This window comes from Rhincodon typus, chromosome 18 (assembly GCF_021869965.1).
Source record: "Rhincodon typus isolate 14 chromosome 18, sRhiTyp1.1, whole genome shotgun sequence".
NCBI classification, from domain to species: Eukaryota; Metazoa; Chordata; class Chondrichthyes; order Orectolobiformes; family Rhincodontidae; genus Rhincodon; species Rhincodon typus.
This window is the reverse complement of record NC_063349.1, coordinates 24,668,620-24,690,525: the sequence shown is the minus strand read 5'-3', so window position 1 is coordinate 24,690,525 and position 21,906 is coordinate 24,668,620. Positions and strand designations below refer to the sequence as shown.

General features: G+C 39.6%; 1 protein-coding gene across 2 annotated transcripts in view; it reads left to right on the top strand.

Annotated features, from left to right (window-relative positions):
- LOC109927252 (sodium- and chloride-dependent GABA transporter 2-like) overlaps positions 1-21,906 on the top strand; it is a 78,101-nt gene that overhangs the window by 11,308 nt on the left and 44,887 nt on the right. For both annotated transcript variants that reach the window (XM_048607737.1, XM_048607736.1), the window contains exons 4-5: positions 4,128-4,268; positions 10,443-10,530. In XM_048607737.1, coding sequence (XP_048463694.1) covers positions 4,128-4,268; positions 10,443-10,530 — 229 coding nt within the window. The remainder of the gene's footprint in view (positions 1-4,127; positions 4,269-10,442; positions 10,531-21,906) is intronic.

Below are 21,906 nucleotides of genomic sequence, written 5' to 3'. Positions count from 1 at the left end.
CACAGCAGGCCAAGCAGCATCAGAGGAGCAGGAAGGCTGACGTTTCGGGCCTAGACCCTTCTTCAGAAAATGACCTTGTTATCTCATGGTTAATTACATTAATCACTTCTGAAATGGAGGAAAGTTAAACTGATGGAACTGTCATTAGAATTCAAACTCATAAGTAATTTGACTTCCCTACAACTGTTCAACGATCTCCAAAATATGAAACATATCTTTTTGGAATCAGCCTGCACCAAAAGAGCTCAGTGGAATCTGAGTTAGCCTCTCAGTATAGAATGTTGGTGTTATATTAAGGGGCTGCCACAGATTGATAGGATTTTGTGCCACGCCCAGTTTGTCCCAAACAGTAATTTATCTATCTTGCTGAGAAGATGAAGTATGTACTACTCAAAAGCAAGACGCATCCTTTCAGTAGCAGAGAGCTTTATGAGATTCTGCTACACTTCAAGATATAACTCTTACAGGGCAGCATTAGCAATGGGTATTTACTCAGTGTCTTTTCCCGGAACGGTGTGAATTGATAAGGAATAGGATATGAACGATTGGAAAAAGTAATGACAATGGTAAGCCACCTCATCATTTTATGTCATTTGGTTTCCATAAGTTATAAGTAATCACACTTTAGTCTCAAAATATGGGTGTAACAATTACCACCCTTGTAATTTTTCTCAACGTATTCTGACCAGGTGATTACTTATACCCAAGTACAAAGGAGAGAACTCTGCCTCAAATTATTTTACTGCCTTCCTAAATATTAATCATTATATATCATTCAGCAGCTTTCAATTTCTTAAAAGCTGGACACTTTAGTCCACTATCTTCTTTTGACAAAAGTTAATATTCATGGTTCATCATGTTTATCTTTCTTCTGTCCAATCTTATCATCGAATTTTACTGCCATAGAAATTCTAGTGCTTGGTGAAGCCTTTTTGACCTCTCCTGCTCCATTAGCAGCTTTGCATTCAATGAGGAAATTGGTGCATGCGGGACATCCAACGGTGTGTGTCAGAGGGCCTTGAACTAACCTTATCCTGGAAATACAATGCCAGCATACAACACAGGGTCAGGCAATGTTCTGCTCCAAGATTGGCCTTGCACTTGTTATTTTAAAATTCTGGTGTCCCCAGTTGTGTAGAATCTGGAAAAACTGTGAAGTTTTTCTTTGGAGATGATGTGTTGGATTTCCCGTGGAACGTTGCTACAATCGCTCAAGGATAGGTAGCCTGTCCACAGCAACAAAAGGTATAGGGGTGGCAGTGCCTTTGGGTCTGAATTTCAACATGAACATGGATCAGAGGCCAGGCCTTTTGCTAGTTTGGAGCTGCACTGCTCCATGCTCCTTGACAGAGTCATGAAGTTGTCCACTCATTCACCTTCAGGCTGATACATTTTGGTTTGTACATCTGTCAGCACTCTCCTTTAGCAGAGCTCATATGTGATCTGGTACACAAACTATCCTTTTCCCTGTCCTGACTGCAGCCCGTTCACAACCAGCTGACTCACCATGTGCTGATAACCACTCCATACTTGCACCCATGGTATGTGCAGTACCAATATCCCAGCTGGTGGCTGCAAGCATCACATCAGTGATGGTAACCTTTCATAAATACTTTGCTGTCTGCCTCTTCCTTGGTCTGTCCATGGCTGGGAAGATGGCACTCCCTGCGTGTCTGAGCAGTCAGAAGAGGAAAAGGAGTAGCCTGGAAAGCAAGAGAACTTTGTTAACACCATCGCAGCCTGTTAATCATGTCAGATTGCTGAGAAGCTCAGCATGCAAAAGAGCATAAAGTGAAATGCTGTAGTCATCTTTGATGGTCTGGTGGCATCATGACCAACTGTCCTTATTGCAGGTGGTTTAGGAGATGTCGGCATTCTTGCCCCTGGTCAATTCTGTTCTGCTGTATTCTATTGTTTTCCACCAGGCCTTTCAAGAGAGAAGTCGGAATGACAATTTTTTTTCTCTATTCATTTGTGGGATGTGGGTCGCTGGCTGGCCAGCATTTTCCGCCCCCTAGTTGCACTTGAGAAAGTGGTGGTGAGCTGCCTCCTTGAACCGCTGCAGTCTACCGGGTGCTGGTTGACCCACAATGCTATTAGGGAGGGAATTCCAGGATTTTGACCAAGCAACAGTGAAGGAATGGCAATATATTTCCAAGTCAGGATGGTGAGTGGCTTGGAGGGGAACTTGGAGGTGGTGTTGTTCCCATATATCTGCTGCCCTTGTCCTTCTAGATGGAAGTGTTCAGGGGTTTGGAAGGTGCTGTCTGAGGATCTTTGGTGAATTTCTGCAGTGCATCTTGTAGATAGTACACACTGCTGCTACTGATCATCGGTGGTGGAGGGAGTGAATGCTTGTGGATGTAATGCCAATCAAGCGGGCTGCTTTGTCCTGGATGGTGTCAAGCTTCTTGAGTGTTGTTGGGGCTGCACTCATCCAGGCAAGTGGGGAGTATTCCAGCACACTCCTGACTTGTGCCTTGTAGATGGTGGAGAGGCTTTGAGAAGTCGGGAGGTGAGTGACTTGCTGCAGTATTCCCAGCTTCTGGCCTGCTCTTGTAGCCAATCTGTTAATGTGGTGACTCCAATTGAGTTTCTGGTCAATGGTAAACCCCAGGATGTTGATAGTGGGGGATTCAGTGATGGTAACACCATTGAATGTCAAGGGGCGGTGGTTAGATTGTCTCTTATTGGTGATGGTCATAGCCTGGCATTTGTGTGGCGCGAGTGTCACTTGCTACTTGTCAGCCCAAGCCTGGATATAGTCCAGATCTTGTTGCATGTGAACATGGACTGCTTCAATATCTGAGGAGTCACGAATGGTACTGAACATTGTGCAATCATCAGCAAACATCCCCACTTCTGACCTTATAGTGGAGGGAAGGTCATTGATGAAGCAGCTGAAGATGGTTGGGTCGAGGACACTACCCTGAGGAACTCCTGCAGAGATGTCCTGCAGCTGAGATGATTGACCTCCCACAACCACGACCATCTTCCTATATGTCAGATATGACTCCAACCATCGGAGCATTTGTCCCCTGATACCCATTGATCCCAGTTTTGCTTGGGCTCCTTGATGCCACACTTGGTCAAATGCTGCCTTGATATCAAGGGCTGTCACTTCCACCTCACCTCTGGAATTCAGCTCTGTTGTCCATGTTTGAACCAAGGCTGTAATGAGGTCAGGAGCTGAGTGGCCCTGGCAGATCCCAAACTGGGTGTCACTGAGCAGGTTATTGCTGAGCAGGTGCTGCTTGATAGCACTGTTGTTAACACCTTCTATCACTTGAGTGATGATTGAGAGGAGACTGATGGGGTGGTAATTGGCTGGGTTGGATTTGTCCTGCTTTTTGTGTACCGTCCTCCCTCAACGGATGAATCAGTATTCCTCAATGTTGAACAACACTTAGAGGAAGCACTGAGGATGGCAAGGGCACAAAACGTACTCTGGGTGGGGGATTTCAATGTCCATCACCAAGAGTGGCTCGGCAGCAGTACTACTGATCGAGCTGGTTGGATCCTAAAGGACATAGCTGCTAGACTGGGTCTAAGGCAGGTGGTGAGGGAACCAATAGGAGGGAAACACATAACTGACCTCATCCTTACAAATCTGCCTGTTTCAGTTGCATCTGTCCATGACAGTATCAGTAAGAGTGAACAATGCACAGTCTTTACTCCATGTCACAGACATGAGTGGTATTTCACTATGTTTGGATGTTGCGCTTGCCTCAGCTGAACAGCTAGAGTTATGTGTAGCCAGTGAACAATTTGCATAAACTTCGATTCCTTTATTGAGGTGCGATGCTACCTAGCAATCAGCTGCAGTGCACAATCATTTCAATTCATAGGCAGCCCCAAGTTTGCCTGATCCAAACTTGCCCCCAAAATTTTTACTAACCCACATCTCACCTCCAACTTTTCAAATATATGACTTATTACAAGTGTGCTAATGTATTGTTCTTTACTTTTCTCCCAGTATAATATAAATTATACCATAGAGATAATTATTACTTCAGTGTAGTTTAAAATCTATCCCATGATAGTGACTGTTTTTATTAAGTTGGTAATCTGCGCTTTTATACCAAACTCACATTCAGTGTGCTTCCATTCTCTCTTTCCTTTGGCAGGTATAGGTTATGGGACAATACTCATTGAGTTGTATCAGGTTATTTATTACATCATTATTCTGACCTGGTCTACCTTCTACTTCTTCAATTCATTCTTTGCTGAGCTGCCGTGGACCCGCTGTGGACAACAGTGGAACACAGGTAACAGTATAAACAGCACAGATCTTAAGAAGAATTTTTTTCTACTATTAAATTTATATTATTTTACATTCATTCTTGGGATGTAGGAAGGTTTTACTCATTCCTAGTTGCCTTTTCTCAAGTACGATATTTTTAATAAGCTAGATAAGGGGAAAATCATGTATTTTGTTTTGGCAGGTGACACGGACCAAGCAAGATCAAGAGGTTTCCTTGGAAAGGAAATGTAGGAAAATAGGTTTAATTTAGAAATAATATAGTGAATTGGGCAGAATTCAGATATATTTAATACATTACACTTGGGAAATAACTCATTCAATGCATGTGAAAGTTAAATAAAAGATTCCACGGATTCTGTTTTTGAAGACTCAGGAAAGGAAATGCTTTTTAGTTAAAAATCCATCCCAACATCTCTGCTACATTGAAATCTGTATAAAAAAGAATTTCACCTTTTGGCCAAAACAAGTCTAGAAAAAAAAGCTATTACACACATTCTATTAAACTAAATTAATCAAGTGGAACAGACCAGCACCAATGGTCACATGATGTAGTTTTCTTACATTTAAAAAAAGCTTGCTGAGGAACTCTTGAGGCATAGGACGTGACAAGTTCAGCTTAAAGGGAAATTTAAAAATGGCATCTCAAAGTTTTGTTAATTGATATCAATTCAAGTAAGCGTGATCAATCACAAGAACTGAACAAATCATCCATAATAAAAGACAGATGGTATGTTAACTTTAGTTAATTAAAAAGAATGATAATGGACATTTTTTCAAAGAGAAAAGACTTTAATTAAACACAATAATGAAACAATAAACCAAAGTCATAGTTCATTTACTATAGAACACTATAAAGAGTTAGACTGGACAAAAGTTTCACAGATTCATCATAAGGGACTTTTCAGCAATTAAATACTTGAGAATAACTGACTGATATAATCTCATATGGATAACAAACCTACACAGAGAGATAATGAAAGATAAGGTATGAAATTTATAAGGCATGAACAAGGTAGATTAAGAGCAGTTTAAGCCTAAACACTAGAAATTTAAAAGTGTTGGTCTTTATGTTTTTTGCTGTGGGTATTTTTTCTTATAAGGGAATATCTTGCTACCGACCAGGGAATTTAAAGTCACATTTTACTCTGAATTTTGGATATTCTGAAGATGTAACATTGAACTTTCCAATTCTACATTAGGAGTAAGACTTCATTTTCCATTCTTTGATAGTCTTAGGAAATGAATACACTTTTTAAAAGGGATTAAGTATATTTCATATTACGTTTTTACTAACATTGTAAAAGTTACTAAATTGTCCTATGTAATCTGCTGCTTCCAACTTCACAAATCGCTCCCCAAAGCATTCCTTGAATGGGGACGTATACCTTTTAATAAAGTTTCCCAGACCCTATTGATATCTCCCATATTTGGGTCCAGCTAATTAACATTTTAAAAGTAAGCAATTTGGAAGATGCTAATATCCTTTGCTGATTTTATTTTCTTCAGGGATAACTGGTTCAACTCATTTGACCCAGAAATATGCCTGTGAGATCTAAATAGCTTGAATTTAAGGAAGAGAGATTATCAGGGGATTTTACCCAATCTGGTTTAGCTTCACAAGCGGTTAAGGGCTATAGATCGCTTCATCTTTCAACAAAAGACTTTAGAGTACCAGACTTTTTTTTTCGATGACAATTCAATAACTACATTGTGATATGAGCATTTTATTTCTGGATGTTGTACTAAATTGAATTAAAGTGAACAAATTTCCAGAATAGAACTCCTGTTCCCCAGATTATTGCACTAATCCTGAAATGTTCAAATTTGATCTTATATTTGTGATCCCTCATTCTAGACACTACATGCCTAATCTTATGAAATAGAGGCACAAGTCATATTGATATTTCTATCCTATTTGAATGCTGTAGTGGAGCATTCAGCACGCAGGTACTGAGTGACACTCTTAGGGTGGCGTTCTAAACATGTCAAGACGGTGGAATGTCTACTTCAGAATGTCAATGGTTTGTTCAATTGGAGCCTTAGTAGAAGCGTTACTCAATGTCTGGTGTTCAGGTTCCGAACAAAAGCCAAGAATCAAGTGATCAGCTGATGCTTTTGTTTTCCAGTAGCCAGTATTACATCAGATACTTTGATTGGAGGAATGTTTCAGGTCCAATGACCCTTCTTCTGAAGATGGGTCACTGAACCCGAAACATTAACTCTGCTTTCTCTCCACAGATGCTGCCAGACCTGTTGATTTTCTCCAGGCTCCTGATACTCTTGCATTTAGTTCTCAGAGTGGAAGACTCCTGTTTGATCAGATGTCTGCCTTACAAATGAATCGGGGGAGATTATAGTTTCCTTTAACCTTCATGGAATGAATAAGATTCTCTATGGTGGTCCAAAGATTAGAAGATTCAATGATTAATAGATTATAAAGTGGCCCAATATTAAGAAGTGTCGACATATTGAAAAGGCCAAAAGTTGGCAGAATGATAATGAAAGCACATTTAACAGATTTGGCTATTGCAGCAACATTGGAGCAACAATAATGGGAAGTGAATCTCAGGAAGATAGGTAAATGTTTTAGTTGAGATACCAACTAGTTTTGTGCAACAAAGTATAGAGAGACAGTGTTCTCAAAATGATACATGATGTAAAGCATTGAGGAAGAGATTGAAAATGATGAATCCAAATAAATTATACTGGTTATGAGTTTTATTAGTCTGATGAATATGCTGGTTGTGGAATCATGTAACTGCTCAGTTTTAGATAATGACTGCACTTCAACAATATGTGAACTGGATTGATTAAAATTTAATCTTGATTCACTAAGTGGTGAAGATTGATGCAAGGCTAACGACTGTAAATGTGTTTTAGGTTTGATGGTTGCAATTCTTTGAGGCTATTAAGGCAGGTTATAATTCCATAAAGTAGCTAGAGTAACCTATTTTATAAGTACTGATGTGGTCTCTAATAAGATACTTCTACATTCTTTGAACATGGCTAAATAAAATTAAATTTGACATGACACTTAAAACGACAGCTGTGTTTTGGATATTAGTAGATCTGTTTACCCAGTCAGGACATTGTAGTATCCCCTTAATTAAACCTAATGTTTCTCATCATAGCTTTAGACCAGTACTAAAGGCATTAGGTAAATTAGAGAGAGAAAAAAACGATCTTAAAGTTATATAAAAAGTTTGTTTTCCATACGTGACAAGGGTTGAAAATCCTGCTAAAAGGTGCAGATGTCATTAATAAAGAGAAAATGATGCTAATAGAAAAGTTTAGTGAGAAGTGAGAAATCTCTGGAAAGAATCAGAGAACACAGTATTTCTTTTGTAAGGTTTCCATTGATACATTATTGGAATAAGTGGTTGCTGTGGATCTAAAGGGATAGGAAAATGACAGCAATATTTTTATTCTGCATTCTGTAAACCTAATACTTAGTTAGGACTGAAGGATTATACTTAGATAGAATTGCCAAAAAATAGGAGACGGACCTGACTTGGGACACCTTCAAAGTTTCGGAGTGATGATGGATAGGTATTTGTCACTAATGAGTTCAAAGAGATGTGTGAAAACATGGGCATCACGATCATGAATGCTGCAGCTGATATCCTCACATGATTCCTTTCACAGAATTTCAATTATATGCTATGAACATTTTTAACTAATCAGCCAGCCCACAAGTTGACAACTTCCTTTTCATTGGCAGTCCGTTGAAATATTTAATTCCAGATAATTGAAGGGTATTGTCCCTATCTATTGGTCTCTGGTTAAAATGTAAAACTGTTTTCTGTGCTGTGATAGTCCTTCTGCTCACCAAGTACAATTAATTATATTTTATTCTGCACGTTTGGATGCTTCACATGAAAAGAAATATGTTTTCATAAAAGCTGATGTCTTGATCAAAATCTGGAGAACTTTGAGGCATTTCACTGCATTGAGGCAGAATTTAATTCTGTCAATTTGGTTTATTTTAAAAGCGAGCCCATTAAATGAATGGAAAGGCCTTAGAAAGCTCCTGAGGGATGTGAAGGCTCAGCTGACTGTTCAAGACTGAAATCAATTAATTTCTACATAGTTAAAAACATCAAGGGATTTGGGGCTGATGCAGGAAAATGGCATTGAGTGAGAAGATCAGCCGCAATCTCATTGATTGGTAGAGCAGCCTTGAAGAGCTGAATGACCTAGACATGTTCCTATTGTTCACAGTCTTATGCAATTGTAATAATGGTAAGAACACTTATCAAATGTGGAAATCAACTAATTCAACAAGGTTATGATTAATCACAATTAATTATTAAATCACAAACTCTGAATGTCCGATAGAAGTAAATGTGGCATCTTGTACCTCCAGTGTTCATATGCTCTGTGATGAGGGTCTTAATACAGTAAATCAAGAATTAAAAATGGTGAGTAATTGTGACACATGGGGCAATGCTACTGTCTCCAAAGGCCACATATCTAACATGGGTTCTTGGTCGTCATACATTTCAAAGGAGTCTAGTAAGGGGAGGAATGTGGCCAATGTAGGAAGTATAGTAGAGGTTACAGGCAAGTTTAATATTGATTGAATGTTCAAGATGGTGGTTAAAGGTGCAGTCCATGAATAGGGTGAAAGTGTTAATAGTAAGAAAACATAGTATATGTATTGATAGCGGACAGAAAATGGACTGTTTATTTGACAAAAGTATCATAAAGCAAAGAATCAAACTGCAATAGGACAAAAGGGAAATCGTACAATAATAGCCTTTTGTGATAAAAAAAAAGTGCAGGTAGATTCCACAGCATAAATTATTGAGTAATAAAATAAAGACCACAAGACTGTGTCAGAACAGAACTAAAAGTAGAATTCTTCATCATTGTGAATTTTTGGTGACTGCTAATAAACCTGAGGATAATGTAACAACAGAGGCAAAACAAAGTGAATTAGATACTTGGAGAGTGTTTGGAGTTAATTCTGAGGTACCAGTTGAGGGGCAATCAGTTTGTCTCAGAGGTGGATTTAGTACTGAAAGGATCGCTGCAAGTGGGGCATTGTAAAACTAAAATGAGGGGTATTGAGAAGTGATTGAGTGATAAAGATGCTAGGGTGCATTTTCCCTCAGCTGGATTAAGTCATTTTAAAAATCCTTTAGTCACATAAAGTCATGTTTTAACGGTGAAACTTTTCAGAGAAAAGTGATTCTGAAAATGTCCAAATGAGCAATGGATGTTGGAAAGAACCCAAATCTGTCCAAATGTATCTATGGCCTGAATGATGTTTCCAGGGTTTTATATTTTTTGGTGAGATCTGTTTTACTGAAAATGGATTACGTCCAACTGAAGTGCAATCCAGCAATATTTTATTGCTTCCCTAAAGGCAAACATTTAGGGTCTTTGGCATGCATTCTAACCTTTTTAAAGAGTGGTACTACAGAATAGAGAACTGTGCTTTTGATAAGTCAGGCTGTGGAGATTTTAAATATAGTCGCATTTATTTTGAAACAGAGTAGGTCTGGAATAACTCAAGGGGCTGAATTGCTTACTCCTACTCTTATTTCTTAGGTTGCTACGTTCTAATTTTCAATGCATTCTGTGTGTTACTCCCAAACTGTAATTGGTCATCACAGAAAATGATGGACTTAAAGAAACAGTGCAGTTGTGAAGATTGGCCAATTGGTAGTGCACACACATAAGACCAGATGATAACTTTAACTTCTTAGAATATAAGGTAACATTTAAGTAAATGATTTTTTAAAGACAGGTAAAACATTTAAGAAAATTAAACTTGAGATATTCACACTGAAACCCCTGTCTTTAGGTAACCTTGAGTACTTTAAAATAGTCAATTTTAGTGCTGCTTCCTCCACTAAAACTTCCTGATAGGATGTTCTAATATAGCAGGTTTCACAATATTTCCAAAAAAACACTGCTCACTGCTCAAAAATCTATGGCTAAAGAGGGGGAGAACTGGCTGCAGCAAAAAGGCCTATCAGAATCCTTCCATTCAATGAATCAATTTTGAAGATTCTGCAAGAACAGTCAATTTTTTTGGAGAAGACAAACACCCTCCTCTGAACCTGGTTTCCAGTGTACTTCCAAGATAGATTTTCTAACTTGTTGGTTTGATATCCCCAGAAAAAAAAACCTGTTAGTATCTAACTATTTTTTACTTATGGATTGACAGATAACTGTGTGGAATTTGCTAAGAATTCCTCAGCTGGCAATTGGACAAAAGGAGAAAATGCCACCATGCCCGTTATTGAGTTCTGGGAGTAAGTAAAACTCAATTGCTACTACTAATGAAATGCCACTGCATTTGTCAGTTGAGCTAGTTTGTCTTGATAAAAGATGCGAATTGTTGTGTTTGAGTATGTTTCCTTGTAGATATGGTTCAGGAAAGACAAAATTACAGTCAACTCCATGGCCCTGAAATGATATCTTGAGTTATCACTACACAAACATTTATGTTCATCTGGAATTTCTTTCCCTGTGACTGATTGTAGATTAATTTCAAGGCCAATATTGAATATTCCTGATTATATCAAATGACCAAGGAAAATGAGAAAAGTAAAAATGACCTTCCATTGGGAATAAGAATTATATTTAAAATGGCTATGTAACCTGCTTGTTTGCATTCAACACCATCTGCTTCCCAATCCCCATTGTCTAGACATTTCTAATGACAGATAACCAGGTCATTTCTGTACATTTAGTGACAGCAAAGATGCGTCAACCCTTTTAGAATAGTCATGAATTCTCCTTTTTTTTTGATTTTGAATATTTGTTTTAACATTGTTTGTCTTAGCCTTCTGCTCACAAGATCATATGCAATGTCAGTTCTGCAATACACAAGACATAATTCTACTATTTTCAGTTAAAGTGTTTTGTCAAGTGACATTCGCAATGCCAGCTTGAAATGTATTTTCTTATTAATTATGCATTTGGGTTCTTGGGTGTCTTCCTTGTGGAACTACACAGCCAGAGAATCAGAACTGCACACCACTGCAGGGAAATTCTACCATTCATGCAACTGGCACCAACTGTGAGCCAGGAGCCATCGCTCTCGCTCTGGTTCTCAAGCCTCAACTTTCAGGATATGGCCCAGAGGAAAGGAAAGCTTGCCCCCAGCTTCATGGATATGGCTTTGGAGGTGCCAGTGGATGGTGAGGTGGTGAGGAAGGCAGTCCTTTTGCCTGCAAACCACTACACATGACCATGCCACCAGACCCAGGCAGCCTGAGTACAAATTGTAAATTGGATCAGTGTTTTGTCCCAAGTAAAGCCAGACGCCCAACAGTGCAGGAAGAGGGTCAATGATCTTCTGCACTCCAAAAGGGTAACTGCCACCATCTTCACTCCCCACTTCACCCACTCGGAGATACTGCTCACTCTAATTCTGCCCCAATGCATACATCTTGCCAAGGCTCATAGACTATACCTCTCAGTAGTTTTTTTATATTCATTCATGGAATGTACACATGCTAGCTGGGCCCACAGTTATTGCCCATCCCTGGAAACCCTTGAGAAGGTGGTAGTGAGCTGCCTTCTTGAACAGCTGCAGACCATGTGCTGTTGTTAGAGAGGGTATTCCAGGATTTTGATCCAGTGACAATGTAGGAGGGTTGATTGCAGGAAAAGCAATTGGTGAGGTGGTAAACAGTGAAGAGAATAGCCTTAGGTTACAGGATACAGATGGGCTGTTCACTGGCATATGGATTTAAATCAGGATAAGTGTGAGGTGATGCACTTGGGTGGGACAAATAGGGCTGGGGAATACATGATGAAGAGTAGGACCCTGGGAGCATGGAGGATCACGGGGACCTTGATGTGCATGTCCACCAGTTCCTTAAGGAAGCATGATAGATAGATAAAATGCTTAAGAAGGTATATGAAATACTTGTCTTTATTAGCTGAGGCAAAGAGTTAAAGAGCAGGGAGGTCATGTTGGAACTTTGTAAAACATGGGTAAGCTACAGCTAGTGTATTGTGTGCAGTTCTGCTATTCACATTAGATGAGAGCGTCAGGGTTGTAATTGCACAGGAGAGGGCACTGGGGAGATTTACCTGGATGTTGCCTGGCCTGGAAAATGTTAGTTAAGAAGAGAGATTTGATAGACTGGTGTTGTTTTTCTCGGAGCAGAGGAGACTGAGGGGTACATGATAAAGATGTATAAAATTGAGGGGCATAGATAGTATTGACAGGTAGAGATTTTACCATTTGCTGGATGGATCAATGACAAGGGGCAGAGATTTAAGGGAAGGAAGAGAAGCTTGAGAGGGGATGCAAGGAAAAACATTTTCACCCATAAGGTGGTAGGAATCTGGAACTCACTCCCTATAAGTGCGGTAGAAGCAGAAACGTTCAATGTTTAAGAAGTATTTAGATGTGTACTTGTGATGCCAAGTGTTGGAGAAGGATTTTGAAGAGGAGTCTGAGTCCTGTGCTCAGTAGCACAAGTCGCTCTTTATTCGGAGCTCCTTTACCGCACATTTGGGAGAGGCCAGAGACCACTCCAGATCTGGCTTCCACATTGGGCCCAGTTGTCCCTCAATTACAGCTCAGATCATAGGTGAGTGACACTTTATTGGGAAAAGTAAAGTACAAGATATTTATACATTCTGCGTTACAATGGTTACATGCAACATTAACGTCAGTGTTTGACACATCCTCTCTGACCTACACATCCGATCCTGTGAATACACTATCAATAATGGACAACTTCATGGTCCACTTTAAGGTCCTCTGATCATCTCATAACGTTTGTCAGACCCCTTATCACCTGTCCTTGGACTCTTACGGTTATGGACCACACTTCAAAACTGATTGTTATGTCCCCTCCTAGACATTTGCCAGGTGCATCATATAATTTCTTATTACTAATGACTTTTCAAACTCAGTCATGCAATTCATATCCATTGCTAAGCTTAGTCCAGAAGATTAAAAAGGATGTTAATTTCTACCAATTGTTTTAATATTTGTAGTATCAGCTCTAATATAAACTTACTTGTTAGGTTTAACTATGTTTAACTTTATACTATGATTCTGTGACAAAGCTAACGGTTTCAGGAACAGCTTCCCATTTATCTGACTTGTGAAGTGGCAGTTGTTTATTCTCTCAAGGTCATAGTGACTCTGTTTCAAAATAGTTTCTGCCCCACCCTTGCTATGTTATTTGTCTCTCGGTACTCTTACGAGCTTATCTTGTTTATACCTTTTTGTTGTTATAATCTTCTTGCTGATGGAGAAATAAGTTTCTTCAAGGGTGTCCCTGCATCCAAGGCTAGCTGCCTTCAGAAATTTAATTCCTCAATATCTGACAAATTTTGAACTTCTATTATTGTACGTGTATGTGTCTACTCTAATGTGTAATTATAATTATTTTAAAAAGCCTCATCTCAGGTGGATCAAGCTTTTCCTTTCTTTATATATAAAAATCAGAAATCTCAAATCAGATGGTTTTCATCTGAGCTGCCTTATCAGAGTCATACTGTTTGCATTCTAGTCCCATCTTACCAGGACTCAGAGGTATTTTGTTGTCTGCCTGTGAAAGCCATGATTTGAGTGATGTCAAATGCAGCATAAGGTAAAATTTCCTTCGATTGTCTGTGTCAGTTAAAGAAAACCCTTAAGTGCCAAGCTGGCCTATATGTTATGGTCATTGACCTAGGCAATAATGTGTGTTTTCCCAACTTTCTGCTACCTACTTCTCCACTTTTTTAAAAATTGCTCATTGACATGTCCAATTAACCTTTAATGATTAATCCTCAATAGTAAGTTTTGAAGATATCATTTTTGATCTTACCACTATATCCACCCTTAATCCAAGCCTCACATAAGCACACACTTGTTCAATAATCGCAAACTGATAGTACGTATGATAAAGTTTAAGATCATGCTTAAGAGGCAACAGACTGTGAATGGACTTAAAAGATTATCCAGCTCTTCCTTCATTTTTACCCATCTTGTGGATATTTCTTCAACACTTTTCCCTCTCTGTCTCCAACTGCAACTTTTACCTTCTTCTCACCAATACCAAAAGTCAGTTTCTCTATGGATTAGGTTTCAGTGCCTTATTATTTAAAATATGTTTTTGTGCTCTTCCAGGCCACATTTACCATTTTATCAAATAGATGTACACATCTGAGGCCCATTCTTTAGTGCATTTTCGCTGTGTTCCTGCATGGTAGTTTCTTCAGATGTAACAACCATCACTGCACCCTTACCTCCATTTCCCAAGATCATGCCACGCGCTCTTGACTTTCAGGGGTTCTTTTTGAAAAATTGAAAGTTGCTGGAGGGTGCCCATGCATCCTTGTCACCTGGTCGAGTGCTCCAGATGGTGGCCAAATCTGCCAATTCAGTTTCCTTAAAAATAAAAATCTCTGGGCTCACATATCTCCAAGACAATACTATTAATTATTTAATTCCATCTACATTTTGATTTCATTGGATATATTCCATTTAACTACCGCCAAGGTAAGTCATTTCCATTTGATGCTGTCACATTTTTTTTCCCTGCTACCATGCACTTTTTCCAAAAGTGGCCCTGTTAGTTACCATTATAACTGATTCAGGAACACTGCAGAAGCCTTATTTTCCAGAGTATAAAGCAAAATAACATGCTTTCGCAATCATTTTTAAAGAGACAAACAAATATTACTACTGGGTGATGTCAAGCATTACCAAATTTCACTTGTATGGTCTTTCTTACAAGAAGTACATATAATTTTCTCAAATATAACTTGCTAGATTATGCTTGACCTTCCTTCCTTTCAAAATTATTCCAAATTCAAACTTGACAACAACTAACTTTGTGTACAGCCCCTACAGTGTTGTTGGGCTGACAGGTTTCAAATAATCTATTCCAAAACATTTTATCCTAATTTTTCCTGATGCAAATTAAAACCACCTAGACTGTTTCCATTGGCTCTTGTTTTAAGTTAAAATTTAAGTATTTAAATTTGTTTGACCTTCAACATTCAATTGAATTTCCCATTGCCTGTTTGCACCTGTATCATGTAATTTTATTAATCCCAATTTCAGCAAAGACTTTGCCTCCACAAGACTTCCAGCTCCCTTGTTGACTTTGTGAAACCTATTCAAAAACAAAAACCACTGGCACTGGAAGAAGCCCAGTAGATTAATACTATCCACACAACACCTCTCACCACACAGAAAGTGTGTGAGATGATTTAAAACTGCCGGTAGGAAAAGTTAACTCCACTGATCTCTGAAGGGGCACGGCCCAAATAACAAGGTGATGTCATGTCATACTTTAATGAAATAAGTCTGAGAGAAACTGCCAGAATTTCTTTTAATAATCTCAAGCTGGCATTTTAAATTTCTTTTATCTTAAAGAAAATATTTTCTAAGTATGTATATGGACAAAACATTTCTCATTCTACATTTAGAGTTCAAATTGGATGTCTTCCAAAATGGTTTATCAATGTTTTGTGAAGAAGCCAAACCATTTTTTCCACAACATCTTTTTACATCATTTTTTCAAAAAATATTTCTAAACTTTTCAATGAAATAAGGTTTGAAAGTCTTGAATCCATGATGTTTTCAGACCACTCCTTATTTTAGTACTGATTTCAGTCGAATATAAGGGATGCTCTTCTTTTAAATTTTATGGTAATTCTCTTTGATAACGATCTCATTTTCACATAGGGCTTCTTTTAACTTCACTGGGGAAAAGGGACTTGTTCATTTCTTCTCCTAACTATACCAATGAGTCATACCCCTTTGTCCATAATTTTTGTCTCATTGGTGACATTACGCTTTTGACTCACTACACAGAGATGAAACAGTGGGGGAAACACTGCCAACAATATTCTCAAGGTCTTGCAAGACAACAGTCCCTGCTGCTGTCTGTTCACAGATCTCTATCAGGCATATTTTAATTTTTTTCCTATATCGGAGGAGAACTTCATTTCACCATCAGTTTCAACATCAATGTTCAACTTTTCCAGTCGCAGTGCTGGCTTTACCCACAGCCTTTTCCTCATATTGGGTACAGTGCTTTCCTTAATTTTAATTACTGGGCAGTTTTGCTGTTTCCACTAAATCTTTAACTTGCTCTTCATGTTGTTTGTGGTCCCTGGGCAAGGTGATACACCCTCGCAAAGTGTGCTATGCTAGAGCCTTACCTGCTATCTCTATACCCATTAACTCTCGCCCCTGGCTAATTTCAGTGCTTCCGTCAAGGCTTTTAATTCTGTTCCTCGGGCTAAGTATATTCCAGGGATCTATCCTCCCACTTTCAAGTCTTCCTCAACATCTAGTTCAGCTCACGCAGTGAGGGCCAGTCCTTCATAATATTTTCTGGATCCACCGACAGATAACTCCATCACTCCGTCTCCTTCTAATAGTTCCTCAGCAATCCCGCCACTCTCTCTCCATCATTAACTTCTCTCAAACAGTTTGTTCCTCTCCCCTTGATGTTTGTGTGATGATCTGCTCAAATTGTTTATATTTATATTTTCTTTCAGTTAATCTGTTTCATTACTTTTTCTAAAATTTGCTATATTCTATCATACATACCCTCTGAATGTTATAAATTCTATGTTCCTTAATTTGGTTTGTTATCCTCTAGTTTTCCATCCACAGATCACCTCACTCAATTGCAGTAAAATAACATCATACATTGACTTAAACTTCTTCAGTTCTCTTTCATCTTTATCCATTTTGAGGATACTTATTACTAAGTGTTCCAATCTCCTTCAAAGACACTAACAATTTTGCTTTCCATGCATTGAAACCACTGAGACTGTGTGCATGCATTTATTATTTTCCAGAATCCTTTCAAAATCAAGTAACTATTCCCTTTAAATGTTTTAGAATGCCAGACCATGTGAATCTTAATATAATTTCTTATTATGGTGTGCTTAAATATGCCCAGGCTTAGTGGTTTTGAAATGCCTGATACTCACTATATTTGATGTTTTCGTAATAGTTCTGCGATACGGAGGTGCATTGTTAGCAAGTGGCTTGATGGTTGAGGAAGATTCATCCATCACTGTGCTGCTCCGTGGGAAACCTGCATTCAAACTCAGAAATTCAAAGCTGTTGGAATAACCTTCTGCATCTGCTGTTACCTGAAAAACAGAAGAGTATCCAACCATCTCACTTTGAGTGGAATGGGTTAATTAGTCCAAGTATCTCTGTCGACAGAAATTATATATATCTTGAATATATAAATTCTTTGAGCTGTGCAAATAGTTTACTGCTGATCTGAAGGGGCAGGACGAAAACTCTTGGATATAATTATGTCAATAGCCCCTCCTCCTCCTGTACAGAAATAAGAGCCATGTGTTAGAGTTCTTTCTTGAACAAAGGAAAGCCTATCTCCTCCATTAGACTTTACTGTTCTTCAATTCCTTGAAATCAGTCTTCTCAGATTTTAGGACACATCGTCAGATAATTTTGTCCAAATGGGATTAAATGTTCAAAATTCCAATTTTCCCCATTTTTAAAGCACAGTCACACCAGTTAACATTTAAGATGAGCAAATCTTATCATACAGAATTAAAGATTCACTCATGGTTAAGTTAATATTTGGAAGTTCACTCTGGCCAGGAAATGAAATTCCAATCATGATTATTCAATCATAAGGATTCTGAAATTAAACATCTACCCAGGACTCTTTCCTCAAACTGCACAAAACATGGATTGTACTGTATTTTAAGGAAAGAGGAAGTAAGTTATGTCATTTGACTTGATTTTTCCTTCTTCAATAATTGGCTTTATTCAAATGATTCCAAAAAGATTTTTTTTAAAATCAGTCTTCTGGAAAACAAATTCTAAATCAACATTTCCTAGCAGGTCTTCTTTTACGTGACCACTGAGTACCTTAAAGGGTCCTCACCATAACCATACATGTTTCAAACTGATAAGAACACACACACCACACTTTCATGTAGTCATACATTCCCAAAATATAAACTGAACTCAAGGTATCCCCAGATCTCGAACTCCAGGGAAAGGAAATACATAAATTACACAAGACAACAATTAATAACTAATAAATGAAAATGGACACAAACTAGGCCCACACTCCCATTCACATCCATCATATCGTCAAGCCCACCCTTCATCTTATTGCAAGAAAAACTGGCCCTTAACTGGGCTGAAAGTTCCAACGCCAGAAGGGGCTGGTGGACATCATTATTCTCATGTTGTATGAGGAGAAAATCCTGGATATGACCGAAGAAGAGAGTAACTGTCCATTTGGCGACGGAAAGACCTCAACGAGCAAGCAACCCACTGTGCTTCAATATGCTGTGGTGTGCTCTTCTCTCATTACCACTCATGTTAGTCAATATTAATCTGTACAAGCTTTTACCCTACTTGGATAATTAATTCTGTCTCATCTCTTATAAAAGTATTCAACAAATTTCTGGATGACGACTGCCACGGAGACCCAAATCCAGCAATCTGGGTGTCTGCCGGATATCTACACAAACCTGAACTCAGTCCTTCTAGCCATAGGTGATCAGCATTCATGAGAAAGTGAGAGGGGACAAGGGACCTTCCCCTTATTGCAAACACCCTCTCCTACAGGGAAGAGTGACGCACAGGGCTGTCAGGGGCTCTTAGCTTGCCTGGGATCTCCAGGCCCAAAGCCACTAGGAGATGACCACCTTCTAGGCCAAGCATTAAGTAGGATCCCTCCACCCTAACTACAAACTGCAATAGATGTATTGAGAAGTTGAGGGAGAAGAAAGCTTGTTGAAATATCGTCTGCAGCATAATTTTTACTGTCTTACCTCATTAAATTACACCCATGTGAGACATAATTAGCCTCTTTAGATATACCAAGCATGGTTTCTAATGGCCAAGCATTGCTGTTCTTTCAAGGAACCGATTGCTTGATTGCAGAGAGCCTCTGTCATCAGGGATCCTTGAACTATGACATTGAGGACTGCAGCCAAGGTATTGCATGTTAATATGGGCAACAATGAAGCTCAACATAATGTGCAGGAAATCTTCCAGGGCCTGGCTTGTACATGTCATTGCACACTGTACCCACATTGTGAGTGACAGTACTGAATCAATGATGATTCCATACATCTCTTCAGGGAAAGGTTCATTCTAAGTATCAGTTTTCAAGACAATGCATCAACATTCAAGCTGCCCACTGCATATGTTCCTACTTTACCCCCAGAACCCATGACATTGGAAATTCCCATGCACTTATTGGCCCTACACCCCCTTTATGAAGAGGTCAGAGTTGCTATGACCTGTTTGAACTGCGCTGTCCTACATCTGGCATTCCTAATTCATTTCCACTTAGTGATGTACCCTATATCATGGTGTCTGTTCTCTGCAATACAGTACAATGAAACCCATACTCAGACTTGCACTGCCCACTTTTCATTTACATTTAAGTGCCCAGATTGTAGATGAATCCACATATTCAGAAGAAATTGAAATGAAGGACTCCATGGATTGCCATTTGATAAGTTTCCTGACCATTGTTGACCAAACCCTCATGACTGACTGTGACCCACACTTCAGACTGACTTGGCAGGGCTGCTCTGATTGAGCACAGCCCAGCCTCTGGATTGATGTCTCCACTGCATCCTAGTGGATGGACCTACAATAGCAGTTCTGCTTACATTTGACCTGCAATTACTGACTGTGAACCAATCCCTGACTGCAAGGATTTGGATCCTCTAACACTGGGAGGACAAAAGTGCCCGAGTGAGTGCGGCCAATCCCTTAGACTGGAATCGGATGAGCTTCTTGACTGACTATGGCATTACCCCTTACCTGGCTGTAATCGCCTTTCACCCTACTAAGGACTACTCACCTTTGATTTCCACATATGGCCATTTTCTTGAAGCACATGCATTTTGGGCACATGCTATAGGTGTAATGTTGACTTAACATGGTGTCACACTGTGACCATTCCTTAATTACTCCGTGCTCTCCAATAGCACAAACTGTTTGAACTCCTATCTGACTCTTCATTCAAAAGCCATACAAGAAAAAATGGCTGGTGACCTGTAACTTAGCACAGAGACCCTCTGTGCTTAAAAGTAATACAAGCTGCACAAAGGCTGGCAGCCAGAAGTCAATGCTTATGTCAATGAGTGTGTACTAAGGAAACAATGTGAAGCAGGCTTAAGTTGGCAGCCTCCAAGTAAGCTGTAAAGTGAATGAGCGCCAAGAAATTAAGTTGGGAGCCCAAGGATGCATGGGTCCATGTGAGTGCAAAAGCATCCTATGTAGGTATATCAGATGCACATCTCTACCTACACACAGTGCAGCCTGGCAAATGCATGCAAGTCATTCGTGTTCCTGAGCTCCAAACTAAAGTGTCAAAGGACTCACGTGATGAGCATGATAATTTGAGAGTTGCCACCATGACATGGTGGGGCCGGTGGTTTTCTGGTGCTGACTAGCGTAGACGAAATGCCACAGAGGATGGGTACCAAGTAGAATGTGGAGATATTGTTGTAAAGAGGCAGTTGATTGATGGCCAGGACAAGCATTCGGCTAGCTGCATGAACTAGGTACCTTCTCTGATTTATATTGTTGAAATTTTCACAGTCCGGTTTCTCAGTGGAAAACAGGAGAATTGGAAGTGACATACGAGAGAATTTGAAACGTTTTGTCTGTAACTCAAGAATTTGATTTTCTTTCATTCTCATCATATTTTTGCACCTTTTTCACCGTTACTCACGTCACACCATGGAAGGGAAAATTCTACTCACGGATTGGTTGCAAGGACTGCCTTAATCCTTGAAAAAATGGTTAACTGAATGAAAGGGGAAGTATCTCCATGTATCTTGTCACTATCTATTTGTTTTTCCATCTTAAACTATCTGTCTGACACTGCTTAGTGTACTCAGGAACTGTGAAAGGAGTGACCATGTTAATTATCCACACAATAGACTTCACTTGGCAGAGTGAAACCTGAAAAGATTGAAGAGTAAATAAAAAATTGTTGAGGTCTGGATATCAAGGCATTGACATTTAATGCTTCTGTCCTCAATATTTGGTTGGATACTTAGCTCATAACCCATAGATCACAAACAAACAGATTTTTAAGCATGAGAGGTAGTAGGAACTGCAGATGCTGGAGAATCCGAGACAACAAGGTGCAGGGCTGGATGAACACAGCAGGCCAAGCAGCATCATAGGAGCAGAGAGGCTGACGTTTCGGGCCTAGACCCTTCATCAGAAAAGGGGGAGGGGAAGGGGGTTTTGAAATAAATAGGGAGAGAGTGGGAGGCGGATAGAAGAGGGATAGAGGAGAAGATAGGTGGAGAGGAAACAAACAGGTCGAAGAGGCGGGGATGGAGCCAGTAAAGGTGAGTGTAGGTAGGGAGTTAGGAAGGGGATAGGTCAGTCCAGGGAGGACGGACAGGTCAAGGGGGCGGGATGAGGTTGGTCGGTAGGAGATGGAGGTGCGGCTTGAGGTGGGAGGAGGGGATAGGTGGGAGGAAGAACAGCTTAGGGAGGCAGGGACGAGCTGGACTGGTTTTGGGATGCGGTAGGGGGAGGGGAGATTTTAAAACTTGTGAAATCCACATTGATACCATTGGGCTGCAGGGTTCCCAAGCGGAATATGAGTTGCTGTTCCTGCAACCTTCGGGTGGCATCGTTGTGGCACTGCAGGAGGCCCAGGATGGACATG